The 20310-nt window shown below is 38.6% G+C and overlaps 2 protein-coding genes across 2 annotated transcripts; one reads left to right on the top strand and one right to left on the bottom strand.

Annotated features, from left to right (window-relative positions):
* Positions 1-2145: 2145 nt before the first annotated feature.
* shld2 (shieldin complex subunit 2) lies at positions 2146-6533 on the bottom strand. The gene is made up of 6 exons (XM_057342376.1): positions 4841-6533; positions 3878-3985; positions 3272-3466; positions 2744-2890; positions 2460-2666; positions 2146-2339 (listed from the first exon to the last, which is right to left on the bottom strand). The coding sequence occupies exons 1-6, from the start codon at positions 5991-5993 to the stop codon at positions 2254-2256; spliced, it is 1896 nt and encodes a 631-aa protein (XP_057198359.1). The 5' UTR covers positions 5994-6533; the 3' UTR covers positions 2146-2253.
* Positions 6534-9810: 3277 nt separating this feature from the next.
* Positions 9811-20227, top strand: glud1a (glutamate dehydrogenase 1a). Its single transcript, XM_057342377.1, has 13 exons — positions 9811-10531; positions 12580-12660; positions 12766-12821; positions 13314-13377; positions 14114-14208; positions 15740-15919; positions 16700-16837; positions 16981-17118; positions 17198-17278; positions 17542-17665; positions 18527-18618; positions 18724-18786; positions 19305-20227. The coding sequence occupies exons 1-13, from the start codon at positions 10129-10131 to the stop codon at positions 19422-19424; spliced, it is 1635 nt and encodes a 544-aa protein (XP_057198360.1). The 5' UTR covers positions 9811-10128; the 3' UTR covers positions 19425-20227.
* Positions 20228-20310: the final 83 nt, after the last annotated feature.

Here is a 20310-nt window from a genome sequence, read left to right as displayed (position 1 = left end):
TTCTTCTGGAAGTGAATGAAGTGAAATTGGGGGGCAGTTTTTTGAAGCTCCTAAAAGTGCATCCATCAATCAAAGAACTGCTCGACACGGCTCTGTGGTCTTAACACAGGTTTTCTGAAGCGAATTGATGCGTTTGTTTAAGAAAAATATCCATATTGAGAGCGCTATTAACGTTAATGTCTAGCTTCCGTTATCCTCGGCTGCGCGTGAACCAGAGGCTTGTTTTTCCGGCAACCGACGGTGACGAAAGCTCTCCCACAGAGGAGACGCATCCTATTGGAACAAAACGAAAAATGCAGCGTTCATCACCAGAACTTACGACACGTCTGCGTCATTTGCCAGAAAAACAAGCCTCTGCTTCACAAGCAGCCGAGGGATAACGGTAGTAATACATTAACGTCAATATGGATATTTTTATTAAACAAACGCATCGATACGCTTCAGAAGACCTGTGTTAAGAACACGGAGCCGTGTCGAGCAGTTCTTTGATCGATGGATGCACTTTTTGGAGCTTCAAAAAATTGCCCCCCATTCACTCCCATTCTACCTCTTGGAAGAAAAATTATACGTGGTATTATAACTCCGACTGCATTATTCTTCAAGAAGAAAGTTACATTCAGTCAGGATGCCTTGAGGGTGAGTAAAACATGGGGAAATTTTGTTTTGCCTCTGAAATATCCCTTTAACATTAGTTGTCCCTCATATATGCGCTATTTTTCATTTTATTTATTCTTTATTTTCCCAGGAAAGTTCGATTGAGATCAAAAGAAATCTCTTCTTCCAGGTAGTCCTGGCCAAGATGGCCGTACAAAATTTCACAACAAAATCACAACAATAATACATACTATACACAGTACAAAATTAAATGCATATCAGATTAATTAAAACAACAGCAAGGTTCACTCATAGTACGCTGCAGCATATTTTTAAAAGTATTCAAGGAAGGAATAGTATCTAATTGAAAAGTTGTTTGAAATCCGTTCCACAACCACGGAGCATAATAAGAGAAAGCTGATTTCCCATGCTCTGAATGTATTGCTGGTATTTCTAATTGTATTCCAACAGATGATCTGGTTGAGTAGTTACTTCTATGCAAATATAAAAGATTAGTAATATAATTTGGGAGTATGCCAGTTAATGTTTTTACCGTATACAACAACATGTGATTTTTCCTTCTTCGATATAAAGACGACAATCCTAAACTGTTGTACAGCAAACAATGGTGAGTACGTGAGCTGGTATTTAAAATAAATCGCAACATAGCATGAAAGATACCATCCAACTTTTTCAATAAATATAAGGATGCATGCATATAGATAGTATCACCATAATCCAAATGGGTAATAACATACTCTGTATAATTTGCTTTCTAACTCCAAAGGAGAGACATTTTTTTGTCGGAAGAGAAAACCTCTTGGTTTGATTTTCTTCACCAAGTAATCTATATGAGCATCAAAAGTCATCTTCTCGTCAAGCCATAATCCAAGATATTTATAGGCTGGAACTCTTTCGATATGCAAACCATCAGAGGTAGAAATAGAAGGCGTACATGACACAGAGATAAAAATGATATACTTCGTTTTGTTTACATTTAAAACTAATTTCAGTTTTGATCAATTATGCTGTAAAATATTAAAAGAATCCTGAAGGATTTCAATAGTTTGAGCTAACGAGGAGGCTGCTGAATAAATAATTGTGTTGTCAGCATAGCAATGCAATTTGGCCGAAACTATTCCCTTGCTTAATTCATTTATAAAATTAGAGAAAAGAAGTGGAGCCAAAAAAGATCCTTTTGGGACACCCTTCTTAACTGTTAACATTGATGATGTGTAGTTATCTACAGAAACACATTGGGTTCTATCCGACAAATAATTTTTAAACCAACTCAAGGCCGTATAACTAAGTCCTATATCACGATTATATATATGTATTAATATTAGTAATTAAAATATTATTAATATTATATTTTTAGAAAAGGTACTACTTTATATCTATTCTAGCCATTGTGTGTGTGTGTGTGTGTGTGTGTGTGTGTGTGTGCGTGTGTGTGTGTGTGTATGCGCGTGCGTGTGTTTGTGTGCGTGCGTGCGTGCGTGCGCGTGTGTGTGTGTGTGTGTGAAAGAGTGATAAAGAACAAACCTATAGTATCGACGCACTCCTGTGTGTGGCAGGCAGGGGTAACAGGGCCTGTAGATGCCATTCTCATCCGTGTCTAGCTCTGCAGAGCACTTGCCACATCCACTAAAAGTGATGTCACCAGAAACTATGTCTAGGATCCTTTCCAACGGCGTGTTTCCATCTATTATCACCGAAGCTTCCTGTGATGGACTGCTTTGGAACTGGAATGCAGAGATTTTAACTTTCAGCTCTACATCACCTAATGAGTACAAAGACAAGAATGCAAGCATAGCTGTAATAAATTACATAATTTCATTTTTTAACAAAACCAAAGTCCTCACCTGAGAATTTCTGGGACAGAAGTGTGTTGAGATCAATCTCAAAGCTGCTGCTAGTTCTCTCTAAACATGCAGTGCTGTAAAACTCTTTGCATCTATTATCATCAGCAAAGAGAGGCTGACAGGTTCCCCACGGAGTGGAATGCAGCTCAAGCAAACCTGAGGTCACATCCTGTCTGACTAGCAGCATCCTGAACTCCCACACAGCATCTGTAAAGGTGCATTAGCAATAAAATATAATGCAGGATAACAATCATTTGGACAAACATGTTTGTGTGCTGCGGTACCTTTGTTTCTTTCCAATCGCTGCAGCCAAGAGAGAGCAGCTCCCCAAAGCACAACAGCTCCTAGGCAGCCATCTCCCTGCTCCACAGTCAAAACAGCCTTCAGTACACCTCCTGCTCTGGACATACCCTGTACCTCATCTCGCCAGGCTACAAAACAAAAACATCAATCTGTCACAATGACTTACTCTGGTCACCTTTGAATAACAGTTTAACAACAATTTATGCAAGACATATTTAAACAAACCAGCTACCTGATGATAGAATGCCTAATAAATATTTAGACACAAATGTTGCTAATTTTTTGCTAAATGTAATAACCTTCATTATCAAATTTTGCAAATAATAAACCATGTTTTAACCAACTGGTCCCATGGTCATGGTTTATTCAAAAGACTTTTAGCTATTATGTTATTATTTTTTTAATAAATGCCATTTTTTTAAATTGTGGCTCAAGTATCTAAATGCTTTTCAGGTCACTGTACATTTTATTTCATCTAAAACACATTGTACTATAATACAGTTTCATACATGTGATTAAATTACTGTGTTTCACTCTAAGCAGAGCATGAACCAATGTGTCAGGTTTTAATGCTCCAAGGCGGACGAAGGGGATGGAATTTAAATCCTGGGGCTTGCGAGGAGGAAGAGACACCAACAGGGGGCGCTTCTCACACAGGTGCGTACACAGTTCTCTCAAAGTATGAGGATTCAGGTTCTGTGGAGCTAAACAACATCAATATATCAAAATCAGGGATACAATATATGAAGTTAATAATTATGTAGAATTATAGAAAATTAAAACAGCGTTATGCCATTTCAACAATTCACTATTGATCTAACAATGTGGGACAAAATCTGTCTGGTTATAAGCATTCTTCCAAATATCTTTCTCTTTTTTTCATCAGAACAAAGAAATTTATACAGATTTGGAACAACTCGAAGGTGAGTAAATGATGACAGAACTTTTATTTTTGGGTGAAGTATCACTTTAACCATATTAATTATAGCTGTTATTCCAGATTAAAATGTGTAAAACATAATCTTGACCAATAGCTTTGGTAATTAGCATTTCCAATATGGCTGCAAAGTGGACTGACTTGCTTTTAAGGTGATTTGGTTTAACCTCTATGTTACCTTGTGGAATGCGTTCCCTTGTGATCTGGCCCAGATTCAGAAGCTGACTATTAAAGGATGACTGCAGCACAGTCTCATTCTTCCACTTATCCATGTGCACTGTCACATCTGACAAAGCAACACAAAAACAATGAATGCAGACTTCAGGGCATTTTATACAACACACATTACTGAAATTATCAATCCATCGTAAAGGTGCCTTTACACCCCCAAAAATATTTTATCATCATTTCAAACCTGCATGACTTTCTTTCTTCTGCAGAACACAAAAGAAGATATTTTGAAGAATGTTGGTAAACAAAAAACATCGGCCCCCATTGAATTGTATGGACACAAAACCACTGAAACATTTCACAACAAATATCTTTTGTGTTCCACAGAAGGAAGTCATATAGAGAATGTGAAGCTGACGTCACGCCCTACGTTGCAGTGGCGCCGCCCTCTTGGGAGGTTCATACTCCACTTTGTTTGATATATGGAGAAATCGAAAGAACCAGGGGCTTTTCCTGAATGACTCTGTGTAATGCTATTGCAGTTTTTAACACAGCAAGACCGACTTACCATAGTTATGTTTCCTAATCAAACAAGAAAAACGAAACACTGCATTGAACGCACTTGCAGCGATCCTCCCAAGATGGTGCAACATTCAACTTGGCGTTTCGCAGCTTCACATTCTCTATACAACGTTTAAATGTAATGGTGAATAAATGATGACAAAATTCTTTTTTGGGGTGAACCGTCCATTTGACAGCTCAATCGATGAATAATACCCTACACTTTATTTACAATTTTCTATATACACTTTATTGTATCATGTTATAAAATATTGTAGTTTTGTACATGTGTATAAATATGTATTTTGTTTATCATACATGTATAAGTTGTATATAATTTAGCACTTCTACAACCAATATTTTCAGACACTAATCCACAGTTCTCCTGAGGAGAGTTCATTGGTTTTACCTGTTATTAGCAGAATATCCCCTGGATTTACCGTCAAAGTCCAGAAAGCTGCTGTCCGCCATAGCACTACCTTCATCTCTACATCTGATTGGTCTGTGACGATGATCGTTGCCAAAGGAATGCTGGATCCAGCTGAAGCTCCTGTTTTCACTTTGACCTCTTTCAAGTGGCATGGATGCACCACAGCCACCAAGATAGCATACCGTACACCATGGGTCTTACATCTAACCAGAAGGGTTGTGGGACCACAGAGACGCACTGCATTAATTGTGCTTTGTTCTGTTACTTTGGTTTTAGCTACAGTTGAAGACAACTTGATCCTTTTAGAAGGAGTGGGACTAGGAGAGATCTGTGCATCTGAGTCAGCGTTAAATCCAATCTCCTGATGGTCCACAGGTTTTTCAGCGTGACCTACATTAGTTCCCTGAGAGCAGAGGATGCCGTCAGGTGTGATTTCCATAATTACCCCTCCTCCTTGATGCATTTGGCTTAGACTGTCATAATGCCACTCCACTGAGCTTTGTAAGGTTCCTCCCAAGCCCATCTCTTCTGGGCTGGTCGCAGGACTGTACAATTCTGGGGAACTTAAGGAGGTTGAGGGTGTTTGTTTGGGAGGCGTATGGGGAGAATACAAGTCTCCGGGAAAGCCCAATGTATAAGATGAGGCCGCTCTGCCCTGAAGGAGCAAGGCTTGAGATTTTGTCCATGTACTCATAAACTCGGTCTCCATGGATACAGATGACCTTTCATCATTGCTCTGTCCAGGATTTACATCAGTTTGCGAGCTAGAAAAGCAGTTATCCAGATATTCTGCCACTGATACAGGACACAACTCCTCTTCTTCTATGCATTGTCCTTTTGATGGAGACCCCTGCGATTTACTTTTGTCCTCGTTGGTTTGTGCTACAGGTTCTCTCTCAGGAGCAACAGCAGAGTACAGTCTGGTGCTCCCCTCGGTGCCCTGGTTAACCACCTCACCACACTCATCACGTCTTTGGGCCTCTTTAACACTATCCTTGGGAATTAACTTGCCGTCACGCCAAGTGAGGTCTATTGTTCTCCAGTGGGTGAGTTCTTTCCCCTGGACATCCAAAGCAAGTGTTTGAGGACATGGAGCGCCCAAAAACACATGGATCTTTGGTTTATTTGACATATCTATGTCTTCGGTTCTGTCATACGATTTGGTTTGCCACGTGTTCTCTTATATTTACATATTAATATGTGGTCATCTGCTGGAAAATGGAAACAGACTGTAGGTTAAAACCTATATAGACTTACAAATGGCCACATAAATATTAAGGATTATCATTATAACACTGAACTATAGTATAGAAATAACTATAGTTTGCTACACTCAGATAAAAGTACAAATTGGTACCTCTAAAGGTACAATAGCCATCACTGGGGTAGCCCCATTTAAAGAACAGTTCACCCAAAAATGGAAAATTCTGTCTTCATTTACTCACCCTCGAGTTGTTCCAAATCAGTTATTTCTTTATAAATTTCTTTGTTCTGTTGTAGGAAAGCAAACAGTTCTGGGGCACTTTTGACTACCATTGGCAACTTGAGGGTGAGTAAATGATGAAAGAAAGGTGAACTGTGCCTTTAAAGGTTCCTTTTTGTACTTTAGAGGGATAGTTCATCCAAAAATGAAAATCTTGTCATCATTTACTCACCTTCCAGTTGTTCCAAATCTGTATACATTTCTTTGTTCTGCTGAACACAGAGAAAGATGTTTGGAAGAATGCTTGTAACCAAACAGATCTTGCCCCCCATTGACTCCCATAGTAGGAAAAAATACTTTATCTTTTTTTTGTTCTGTTTAACAAAAAAAGACATTTTGAAGAATGACAGCAATCAGGGGCACTTTTGACAACCATTGTATTTTTTCCTACTATGGTACTGTAGTCAATGGGGGCGATATCTGTTTGGTTATAAGCATTCTTCCAAATATCTTTCTCTGTCTTCATTAGAACAAAGAAATTTATACAGATTTGGAACATCTCGAGTAAATGATGACAGAATTTTCATTTTTGGGTGAACTATCCCTTTAACAGTGTATTTGTAAGGACCTATTGTGTACCTTTAAATGCTAAGTTAATGTTTTGTTTCCCTAAGAACAAAATGTACTGACCGTGTAGTACTAGCTAACAAGTATTATGTTTAAAAAATACCCAAATTTACAGGTAATAATTTTGGCATTAAATCCAGCACAGAATTATTAGAGGTCAGAAAAACAGACATAAGTAAAGGTTCACCGCTTGCAGGAGTTACTGAGGACATTGTAATGTGTCTGTGCAAATGCATTCCTGAAATCAGCTGTTTCCACTTAGCAGAGAAGGAGAAACAAGAGTTAAATGAGTAACCAACCAGATGAAGGGTGTTGGCAGAATTTGAGCCAATAACAGAGCTGTACAGAGTTATTTGAAACTGCAGCCTGATTGATTAAAAATGAGTGGAGAATTGCAGTAGGTGGATATACAGTACAGAGAGGTGGCACTGAAGAATGTCTGGAGTATCTTCATTCCAAAAAATGAAACACTGTTACTCAAAGCAACTTGGGAAAACTCATTATTTCATTACTGCCGTCACCCACCTACAGTATTATCCTCGGAGACAAAATGAGCATATTTCTTAGAAAACAATGGCAAAAATGGCAGTGCTGGATGCATTTCAGGCTGGGACAAAAAAAAAATAGATATAACGCAACAACCCACATCACCATAAACCCAGGTAAAATAACTGAACAATTCTGGTTTCGTCACTTCATACTATCAGTCCAGATACAAATATAATCTAAATGATAAACAGTTCTTATCTGTTTGCCTAAAGAACACAAAACGCAGGGTCAACGCACTTCTTAATTTTATGCACATGTAAATAACATTACACTCATTTTAAAAAAGCATATAATATTGAATAATGACAGGTATTGGGGGTTCAAATGTACAAACATTCTTGACAAAAACCCACTACTACATAATATGAGACATATAAGATCAAACTCCTAACTGGTAACAGGCCTCAGGGCCTCTGCTGACCTCACATGACCTCTGCTGCACAACACAAAGTCAGTTTTAACAGGTGAAAACAGGATTACATGGACACTTCATCTCCCCTGCCCTTTGTACCATAAAAAACAACAACAAAACAAAACAAGTAACCGTGTAGATTAGTACTCAATGCATAGAAACATTTGTGAAAGTGAAGTGAAAAAGTGAAAGTGACCTATTAGTCAGATATGGTGACCCATACCCGAAATGTGACCTCTCTGGATGGGTTAAATGCAGAGGTCACATTTCGGGTATGGGTCACCATATCTGACTAATAGGTCACTTTCACTTTTTCACTTGACTTTCACAAATGTTTCTATGCATTGAGTACTAATCTACATGGTTCACATATCTAGTAAATGGCATGGCAATGGCACAGCCATTTAACCAAAAAGTAATGGGCACACCAAGCATCACTTTTAAGACAGCAGTCTAATGCTTTAAAAGTCTGTTATTTGTGTGGTGGCAACAAAAAAACTTTTTGATTGCACCAATCTATATGGGGTTCCATTTGTGCCAAAAATGTGTCGACTGCTTTATGCCTTGTACTATACATTTGTCTTTGTCTACGGTCATTGCCTACTTGTTCAGGTAAATCAATATATGTTGACGTGTATGTTGTCTGTTGAAGTCATCTTAATATGTCGTCCTGCCGTCTTTTTCACTGTTGTCCTTATTGTCGTTTGGTTCTGTCAACTTTACTATCGTTCTGTTCTGTCATCTTTGCTGTCGTCCTGTCTGTCGTCCGTGCTGTCGTCCTGTCTATCGTCCTTGCTGTCGTCCTGTCTGTCATCCTGTCTGTCGTCCTTGTTGTCGTCCTGTCTGTCGTCCGTGCTGTCGTCCTGTCTGTCGTCCTTGCTGTCGTCCGTGCTGTCGTTCCGTGCTGTCGTCCGTGCTCTGTTAGCTTTAAAATCGTTTAAACTGTGTCAAATATGTGCGCAGGCGCAGACGCAAAGATGTTCAAACAAACGTCTTATCCTCACAATTAAAAAAGTTTACAAACTGTTTCCATACCTCCAGGTCTTAAACCTTTTTACTGAATGCGCAACGTGGAAGTCGAGTCTGACTCGTAACTGGAAGGATTATCCAAGCCGAATTTCACAATTTTTTTTCAGCAGACTACCCAGATAGCAAACTGACATTGTTTCAGAGTTGTGCTTGCTAACAAGTTCGTGCCGTGCGCGCTTCAACTTTGCACTACTGCCATAAAGTTGGTTTGACGTTGGACGTTCGTGAATTTAGGGACCATCTCTAAAGTAAAATATTTGTTTAAAAGCTCAATAGCATTTAAAGGGAATGACTTACAGCCACAAAACTTGCTGTACAATGTTCATGTGTGTGTCAGCTATAATGCACATCATTTAGATTTTTTATATTTATTATAATAAACCGTCAAATCAAATGCAAATACTCCTATGTGTTTCACTACTGTATGGACTCATACACAAAAATGGTGTGCATTATAGCTGACACACAAGTTTGTAAACTTTTTTTGTGAGGTTAAGACGTTTGTTTGGACATCTTTGCGTCTGCGCCTGTGCACATATTTGACAGTTTAAACGATTTTAAAGCTAACAGAGCAAGGACGACAGACAGGACGACAGCACGGATGACACACAGGACGACAGCACGGATGACACACAGGACGACAGCACGGACGACAGACAGGACGACAGACAGACGACAGCACGGACGACAGACAGGACGACAGCATGGACGACAGCACGGACGACAGAACAGAACGACAGTAAAGTTGACAGAACCAAACGACAATAAGGACAACAGTGAAAAATACGGCAGGACGACATATTAATATGACTTCAACAGACAACATACACGTCAACATATATTGATTTACCTGAACAAGTAGGCAATGACCGTAGACAAAGACAAATGTATAGTACAAGGCATAAAGCAGTCGACACATTTTTGGCACAAATGGAACCCCATATTTTCCTGACAACCATGAGTCGCAAAAACGTATTCAAAGCAACCGAGCAGTGTTTACTGTGTGCTCCATGAGCGCCCTCCCAGCTTGAGGTGGAGACCCAGGCGCGCCTTCCTGCTGCTTTAAAAAAAACTCCCAAACAGCCTTCATGCTGTCACTTTATTGAGTTGAGCAGAAAAAGGAGGAGCCGTGGTGTTCGTTTTTTCACCCCGCCCTACCCTCAAATACCGACCTTTTTACTTTCTTTCATTTCTTTAAACACAGAAAAAGCGCACCGGATCAAAATCATGTACAGGTATCTGGGGGAGCTCGTCAGTCGCGCAGCCGCCAGCGGCGCTCTGGCCTCGGGATGCGTCGACTCGGCTCTGCCCGCTTCCGCGTCTCTTCTGCGGGTCCGCCGCTACAGCGAGGCCGTGGAGGGGAAGGATGATGATCCAAACTTTTTCAGCATGGTTGAAGGTTTCTTCGACCGCGGAGCGTCGATCGTGGAGGACAAGCTGGTGCACGACCTGAAGACGAGAGAAACACCCGAGCAGAAGAGACACAGAGTCCGGGGAATCCTCAAGATCATCAATCCGTGCAACCACGTCCTGTCCGTGTCGTTCCCCATCAAGAGAGATAACGGGGAGTGGGAGATGATCGAGGGGTACAGAGCTCAACACAGCCAGCACAGGACACCTTGTAAAGGAGGTGAGACACTTTGAACCGCTGGGCGTTTGCGTTTGCGTGTGTGTGTGTGTGTGTGTGTGTGAGGAGTTTAGAGAAGCAGTCGGTCCGGAGAGACAGAAAAGGCATGCCATTGCGAGTTCGTATAGTACAAAAACATATGGTCTTACCTGTCAAAAAACATTTTCCAAACTCAATGCAAGATGTGGAACGTATCCGAACGCATTTATTTAACTGCTTTCGTCTCTGTAATTTGACAGGCCTCGTGTTGAATTTCGATAAATTGAAGGTGTGCAACAGCGACACTCTGCGGTGGCTTTCCTGGCAGGATAACTTGAATTTGATGGAACCCTGTAAAATTAAAATGTAATATAATAATACCTTTCATTTAAACTTTAAAGCGCGATTAAGACGTTGCCACCTAATTTTATAATACAAAATGCATTTTTTTATTTTATAAAAAAAATATGTATGTAGCAGAAGCTGTTCTTTCATACGCATGCCAGACTCTTTCAGAAACAAACAGTAAAGTGGTGGATTGAATCAATGAATATAACTGTACATATACTGTCCTGTGCTGTTGCACGGTTTTAGTAGATTTCCAGTCATCTTCAGCACAGGAATGTGGTCGGTCTTGTTCCTGTGTATTTATTTTATTGGGTAGCTCTGCTTTACCTCATTTTTTCATGTAGCCTACAGTTTTATCTTTGCAGAGATATGTGTGCATATTTACAGTTGGAAGTTGTCGTGAAATCATTCATTAACAATGGAATGTGTTTGTGTAAGAGGTGTTTTTATCACTTTTGGCCTGTAAAGCACATCTATTTATAGAGTTATTTATTCTGCTTTGTCAGTACTTACTCTGCAAAGCTTTCCAGGAAGGGAGGTGGAAGACCCCAGTGCAGTTCAACCTCTCCGCAGTTTCCTTGAATGATGATTCCTTGAACCATGTCCTTTTTGATACTATTCTTTATTATACTTTTTAGCGGACATACTTGTACGTTATTTTTCTAAATGCATGTTGTTTTCTATAGTTGATTTTTTTTATCAATCCCCTGCATTGTATGTGATTTAAATGCATATGAGTAAGCAAGTGTTGGGATTATTCTTCAATTTAGATTCAATGGTAGATTTAGATCATTCAATTCGGATTATAACCTGGAAACTAGATATACATCATGTGCATGTGTGACAGGACATCACTGATTAAGATACTGTTAAGATACTCCCTAAAGTGTCTACATAAGTAGTTAACATTTAATTTTGATTAGTTATTTGATTTTGGTTTACAAGATTTAGTTGCAAACTAAACGACAACATCAATAAATAATAAAAAGATAAGATATGTAAATTTACTAAAAATACTATTCTTTGATCAAGTATAAAGAAAAAGAAGAGTCAAATGTAATGGCTGAGAGGAAGTAGACTTTGAACTCACAGAACATGCTCTTTTCATATTTGTGCATAGTTTGATTTATGACTAGTGCCTGCCAACGCAGCTGCTAAAAAGCAGAATGTCCTCAGCTCACTCACTCAAACACCCATACGTCATGAAAGAGACTGTTTCCTATGGGTATTTCAAGGTTTTTAGTCCGCCATTGAAACGGCTAGTCTTTAGCACCACTAACAAAAACCAGGAAACACGATTCAAGTCGCATTTATGAGGACTATTGGAAACAGGGTTGTGTAGTTTGGGTAGTCACACTGACTTTAACCACACCCTGTTTTGGTCCTGCCCAGATTTCCTTCGCTCGCACTTCAGCGGAGGGAGTGAGTCATCATGATAGTTGGTTGGCTGTCTGTCCCATAATATTTCCCCTCTCAGAACTGCAGACATGTTTTTGCACAAGGCTGTTAAACCGTTTTGAATTTTCCAGACCTCTTACTCTGAATGGCCTAAAATGGATATGTAGGTTTAGTTACAGTCTGAATGAGGTTGTTGAAATAGTGAGGCCAGAATTGCCCATAATTTAACTCATTAGAAGGCTTCTCCTGCTCATTAGAAACAGTGTCTACTGTTCATGCATCATAACGCGTTTCGGTAAGAAATAAGCAGTGCTTTTATTTTCCAGGTATACGTTACAGCACTGAGGTGTCAGTCGATGAGGTGAAAGCTCTCGCCTCACTAATGACATACAAATGTGCAGTTGTAGGTAAGTTGTGCATTTAAATTGTGCGTTTGATTTTGTTGAAGCATTTCGTTTTTTCTTTGTTTTAAGAACCTACGATCATTCTTACAACCATTGTGCTTTTAACAGATGTGCCTTTTGGAGGAGCTAAAGCTGGTGTAAAAATTAACCCAAGGAATTACTCTGTGAGTATTTTGTTTTTCATTAATGAAAGTAAACCTTGAAATATTGTAAATATTGACCTTTCATTTTGAAGTGATAATTCACCCAAAAATAACACATCTGTCATCATTTACTCACCCTCTTGTCATTTTAAACCTGTATGACTCCCTTTCTTTTGGAGAACACAAAAGAAGATATTTTGAAGAATGTTGTTAACTGGCGCCCATTCACTTGCATTGGTTTTGTGTCCATACAAGTGAATATGGGCCAGTGCTGTTTGGTTACCAATTTCCTTCAAAATATCTTCTTTTGTGTTCTGCGGAGGAACGAAAGTCATAAAGGTTTGAAATAACAAGAGGGTGAGTAAATGATGACGAAATTAATTTTTTGGGTGAACTATCAGTTTAAAGTCTTGTGTAAATAGATGGTTGGTTTATGCTGTTAGTCAGAGCTTAAGTATTGTCACATTTTGCTATTTCTTTCTAGATGTCTCTTCATTTTTGCTTTCCTTGCAGGACAATGAACTGGAGAAGATCACAAGAAGGTTTACCATTGAGCTGGCTAAAAAGGGCTTTATTGGTGAGTTATGGGCAAACCCAAACAAAATCTGTACCCACAAAACTCACAGATGTCCCGAAAATTTAGAATATCCATCTACATTCAGCTCATTCCCTGCTCTTGGTTCCTCTTTATTAAAAGAAGTAATTAAATTAGTCCAAATGTTTAGGTCCCTTTAACACGTTATACCTCTGTCTTGGCCCATAATGAGATTCATTTCAAGTACCAGAGAAAGTTTTTTGTGGTTGGTCTTCCTAGAAATTGTTTTTTGAGTAGTTGATGTTTCAAACTGATGTATCAATGTGTGTGCTTCCTTTTGAATTGTCACACAAGGTATTTCATTACAGCTTAAAAAATACAGAGCAAAGCAACACCCAGGAACAACAATAGTCAGGAAATACTTAGCATCAGTTAGCACGGTGAGGAATTCAGGTCTGTTATGAACCTGCAATTGAAACCTCTTCTACATTACAAGTTAATTGATTGTTTATCCTCCAGACCAACATAAACTGGATTTAAATTACATAAGTTCAGAAAACACTATGTTGGTGCCAACATTCCTCATGCAGTAGGTCATGTTTTGGGATCTGTGTTGGCTTGCACCTTCCTTTCTGTCATTACAGTATAACTGCTCTCGGTTACAGTGTACAATTGCCATTTCATGTTAAAATGTGTTGACACAGAGACATCTGAGGTGTGCAGAGTCATGTCAGTATGAGGGGAGGATTCAAATCTCTTTTTTTCTTTTCTGTATCAGGGCCTGGCATTGATGTCCCAGCCCCTGACATGAGTACAGGAGAAAGGGAAATGTCCTGGATTGCTGACACTTATGCCAACACTATGGGTCATAATGTAAGTTTAAGGCATATAATGGGTTGCTTGCACAAAAATATACTTCTGTTGGAGTGTTTGATTTGTTTGCACTATGCTAGTGACTTCAAATTCAGATTTACATGGACATTTACACAAACGTCAAGAATTGACAATAAGGACATGAATTACATGAATTAACAGTGAACAACAAATGTTCCCAGCGGTTGTATCACTATAACTATTGTTTATGTTAGTTTATTTTGCATTAAAGGCGGGGTGTCCGATTTCTCTTTTCAAATCACCAAAACAAACACACCCCTACCCCCATCTTTCTCTTTCGTCAGCGCTCGGCTCGGCTAATGTCCGTCCTGTGCACTGTGCACCTTACTGCTGATTGGCTACAAGGTTGTTTTGGTACTCGGCCCGACTCGGTTGTCTAAAGCGTAATTCGGAAATCGGTTACCCCGCCTTTAAAGGATTAGTTCACTTCAAAACAAGCCCCCATTGACTTTCTATAGTAGGAATAAAAATTACAATGGGGGTTTATTTGAAAGTGAACTACTCATTTAACTAATGTTAATTAAACAATGTTTACAACATGTTGAAATTCACCCTTACAAAGAAAATGCTGAAGAGGTTTTGTTCATTGTTAGTTCATTTTAAGTAATGTAGTAGTTCATGGAATCTTATTATAAAGTCAGCGTTTTACCAGTTAAATACATGAAACTTTTATTAAACTGAATAACAGTGATGTTATGGTGCTTTTAGATTATTTTAAGGTCACCAAAGATAAAGTTAATATTTACTATGCCGGATAGATAAGATTGTAGACATAACACTACAACAAGTATAGTATTATAGTATTATGTTAGTGTGATAAGCATAGGTTCACTTATTGGAGCTCAGGTCTTTCAAAATATGCAAGTAGTCATTCTCTTGTTCCACTGTTATTAAACACTTGTTTTACACAATTTTTCTCAAACAAAAGCATAAAGTGTTTATTTTTTTATCAGCAGGGCTAGTACTACTATTTTGATTGTTTGTTTCGTAAATCGTGTTTCCTAATTTCGAAAATGTGGTTTTCTCTTTGATGTACACTGTTGTTTTGCTTTGATGTCAAAAAATTATGCATGATATCTCTTAAAAACAGACTGTCACCATGTTTTTGACTCAATGCCCAGAGCCTTGACTATTCCTGACAAAGTGCGTGGTGTTATGAGACTAGGAGAACAAAGCTCCCTGTGTGTATTTTTCCATGCTTTACTGACAAAGTCTACAATCTGTCCTCCCATGGCAGTCAGTTGCTTTGTCTGGATGGCTGTGATGATGTGTGTGTCTTTTTGCAAGCTGCCCTGCAGCTAGATAAATGAAAGAACATGAGAGCTATGAATATATAACATCCTGCTGAAGCACTAGTGGTCTGTGTAGTCTTTGTACGTCACACATCTGTGGTCAATTGTTGTGGGTTAGTTCATTCCCATTTCAATACAAACAACATTCTTTTCATTTTAAATTTGAATTCTTAAAAAAAAATGTTTTCTTTTTTATTCTTTTCTGATATCCTTTTTAGGATATCAACGCTTATGCCTGTGTCACGGGTAAGCCCATCAGTCAGGGTGGCATCCACGGGCGCATATCTGCCACTGGTCGTGGTGTCTTCCATGGCATTGAAAACTTTGTCAATGAGGCTTCTTACATGAGCCAGCTGAACATGAATCCTGGCTTTGCAGACAAGACGTTTGTCATTCAGGTTTGCCCATTTAATTGTCCTTACATTATGCTTTTGTGCCCATATTGAATCTTCTCTGTATTTATTGGTTCAAAGTCTGTGGGTTTTAAATATGGATATTTGACACAGTCTGCTGAGAAATATATCAAGCCATTTGCATGGGTGCTGCTTACAGACGTACATTAGTCGATAACTGCATCTCAGCACTTGGTGTATGCTGACATGGGCCATTCTGAGTTTGCTTACTTAAGTATTTATAGACAGTGTTTGCATGAGAGGCTTCATCAATATTTGTAAAAATATATATAAACAGACATGAGCTCTCCCTTATTTCTAAAATATTTTTATAAAATGCCAACATTTTTGTCAGCGTCACTGCAAGCAGGGAAATTGTCAGTGTCACATTTGATCAGTGAACTTAAAAAAAGTGCAGAATTCTTATGCTAAATTTCGTAACTTTAATTAAAAAAAAAAATGCTAAAAAAAATATGTTATGTTTCACATAATTTTACTGAGATCATATGCTTTTTCTATGCTTACCACAAGATGGTGCCAAATGCTAGAAAAATGATGGCATCTCAAAATGGCTCTAACCACAGTGTTCCTCATATTGCCACATGAACATGGTTTGACTTTCTTCAGAAGCTAAATTCACATAATTTTCATGTCCACTCAGATGTTCAGGTGTGCCCTTAAAACCGATGAACCGCATACACATTTCATACCATGCACTTTTTACCATCCCTATAGCTGCAGACAAAAGCAAAATTCAATTCTGCTGTCTCCTGATTTCTCTGGCAGGGTTTCGGTAATGTGGGCCTGCACTCGATGCGTTATCTGCACCGCTTCGGAGCGAAGTGTGTGGGTGTAGGAGAGGTGGACGGAAGCATCTGGAACCCAAACGGAATCGATCCCAAGGAGCTGGAGGACTACAAACTGGTCAGTGTAAATCCGTGCTTGTTAACTTGCATGAACATTACATTTCATCAGGGCAGAGAAAATTCTGTAAGACAGCCATCTTGTGGTCAATAAGCAGTACTGCAGACAGAAGAATCAGATTTTATACAAACTCTCTCTCTCAGGCCAATGGCACTATCGTCGGCTTCCCCAGGGCCACCCCCTATGAAGGCAGCATCTTGGAAGCCGATTGTGATATCCTGATTCCTGCTGCAAGTGAAAAGCAGCTTACGAAGAAAAATGCCCACAATATCAAGGCTAAGGTTAGAGGTCAACAGATCCAACCATACCACAAGTGCTTAACATAGTATTTCAGGTGTTGACTGTGTTGTGCATTGACAGATCATTGCTGAGGGAGCCAATGGCCCCACTACACCTGAAGCAGACAAGATATTCCTAGACAGGAACATCATGGTGATTCCTGTAAGTCACAGTATACAAATATTTATAATTAATGATTATATACAGTATACTAATTTGATGCCTGAGATTCTAATATTTTAATAAATAAAGTTCTATAAATAAATAAATGTTCTTGTCACACAACCACACAGCCAGATTGAATTTTTTGTTTAGTAAATGCAAAATGTCTTGTTCAGCCAAGGCAGAATGCCACAGAATGCTTTTGAGCACAAATTATTACCTAGCAATTAAAGAAGTTATTACATACATTTTTATATGTATAGGATATGTACCTGAATGCTGGAGGTGTGACCGTCTCCTACTTCGAGTGGCTGAAGAATCTTAATCACGTCAGTTATGGCAGATTGACCTTCAAATACGAAAGAGACTCAAACTATCACCTCCTTAGTAAGTCCATCATAAATACATTAACCACTCAACGTGACTGTGGCAAAATAGCACAATATATAGTAGTGTTTGCTGTTACTCTTACTGATGAAAGTGGTAAACAGTATATTGCTCTACATTATGTTGCAGACAGGCTAGAATAATTAGCTGTTATGTTCACTTTGTTATTTCTGTTCTTACAAGGAAAGGCAGCGAGATTAGTGTTCCCCTGTGTATTTTGGCATGCTTACACACAAACACAAATACACAAGCAATTGCTGTATCCTGCCTTTCATCTGGATGGCCTGAAAGAACCCTACAGTACATTATTGCTGGTCACATGGTGCAGATGTTGCAGGAAGAGAACACAGAGGCAGCCACAAACAGAGACATACACTACAGACTGAATCTGTCAACAGTAATGTCTGACCACATTCAACACTAGTACCAAAAACTTTATTCTTGTTGTTGTTTTTTTAAGCTCTAGTGGTTCCCCGCTGGTTTCCTGCTGGGTAAATGCCCTAAATAAAATTCTACATCATTTTGCACAGTTAGGATAGCAAAATAAATAGGCCTATCAACTTTTTAAAAGGGAGGAGAGAATGCTTTTTTATATATTGTTGTTGACTCCAAAAGCAACATGTACCATCATGCATACACAGTATTTTGTCACATATTCACCTGCACTAGAATAAATTTGGTTAATTCTAATTCAGTGTTTCAGCCTCGGACATATTTAGAGTACATTTCAAAACATGTAGGAGATGTACACTGAGAGGGAACAAGGAGTTTCTAGTGTAAAAATACTTTTGATCAATACTCCCCTAGACAAATATGTTAGATCTCCGATTCCTAATGGGAATCTATTGCATTCTTTGGCAGTGTCTGTCCAGGAGAGTGTGGAAAGGAAGTTTGGAAAACACGGTGGAGCCATTCCTGTCGTGCCCACCTCTGAATTTCAAGCCAGGATTGCTGTAAGTACATAACACATGAACGTAAGCTTGTGTCTTTTAATAAAACGTCTTTTTCTACTGTAATTTTTTTTTACCAGACAATAAGGTCTTTTTAATTTTTTCTAGGGTGCTTCTGAGAAGGACATTGTGCATTCTGGATTGGCGTACACAATGGAGCGTTCTGCCAGAGTAAGTACTGTAGATATTATCTTTTTTTCTGCTTTGATTATTTTCCTTTACTTTTTACGTTAAAACAATCATAACATGCAATGTGAGTATAGTGCACAGATTTAGATGTTTTCTTAACATGATACATTATCAGCTCTGAAGATGTTATGACCTCTTTACGTCATTAGATAGAGTACATGTATAGGATAGCATGAGTGCCCCCAGCACGATCTTTATTGTCTTCTAAACATTGACACAAACCTGTTACACACCCAGCTAGTGTGTTTGTGTGGAACAAAGATCTGGTAACCAGAGAACAGCAACTGGTTATTCATGTGCTATTGTTGCTTTCATTCGTTTCTGAATTGGAAATGAGATCACATGCATGTGTGGTTTTGGTCGAATCAGCATGTGAAAGATTTCCTGTGTTTTGACGCCCCTCAAATACCGTGTAGGTTAGTTTGATGTATAAAATGTTTATAAAGCAATGCTTTAGTATTGCTTTGTTTATTCACAGAACTTATTTTTCCTCCTTTTAGCAAATCATGCGCACATCCAACAAGTATAACCTCGGGCTGGACCTCAGAACTGCAGCCTATGTCAACGCCATTGAAAAAGTCTTCAAAGTGTACCACGAGGCAGGCCTTACCTTCACATAGATGCCTTTATTAATGATCTTTTCTCTCTGTACATCTGGGTCTGATGTTTTGCACAGACCTGAGATGTATCATTAACCTCTCTGCTCCTCACGTTTACATTTTATACACACATAAAAATATAGTCTTATCATTTATGCATGTGGTTACCAATATGCATATTCAAAAGCCTCCAATCTCATCTAGTGCTTCTTTTCAAATATTCATGACTGTTACAAAAAATTAAAACCAAAGTCACTTTAATGCACATATAATTCTCTTTGCACAGCAGGAATGTTTGTCAAGAAAGACCAAAAGTATATTCTGCCTTATTTTTTACTACCTGGTTGGGTTTTCTTCGGGTCTGGTATTAATGAAGCTGCACATAGAGGACTATTAAAGCTTTAAAATCACAATAACATCCTTAATGACATGGCATGTGGCTGTAGTTTCTAATACCTACCTAGTTTTTGTTGTTTCTTTCCATTTTGACATGAATTTGGTCAATCGGGAAAGTGATGCAAGATGAATCTCAGGCTTTTTATATCAGTTACCAAAAAAATTGCACAAGGTTATCTAGTTTTGCTGCTCTTTGAAACGGTTTTTCATGATGACTTTTCATGATAAGCATTTTTTAAGTTGTGGCCTGGACCTTATTGATAAATGATTGCATTTCTTTATATGCAAATGTAAGGGCTTATTTTTGGGAACAAATCTTTATTTTCATTATTATAGCATTTAATATGAAACTTTTTGAATTCCACTGAAGAACAATATACTTTATATCGGCTTTTATTGTTTAAACAAATAAAATGTTAATGAAAATATGTGCTGTGTTCCAAATTCACCTTTTTTTCTGTTGTTTTATGTAAAATATATGGTTTGACCAACTATCAAATGTTTTTTCCAG

The sequence above is a fragment of the Triplophysa rosa genome, linkage group LG9 (genome assembly GCF_024868665.1).
Source record: "Triplophysa rosa linkage group LG9, Trosa_1v2, whole genome shotgun sequence".
Taxonomy (NCBI): Eukaryota; Metazoa; Chordata; class Actinopteri; order Cypriniformes; family Nemacheilidae; genus Triplophysa; species Triplophysa rosa.
The sequence above is the reverse complement of the archived record's forward strand: the minus strand, read 5'-3'. Positions and strand labels throughout refer to the sequence as shown.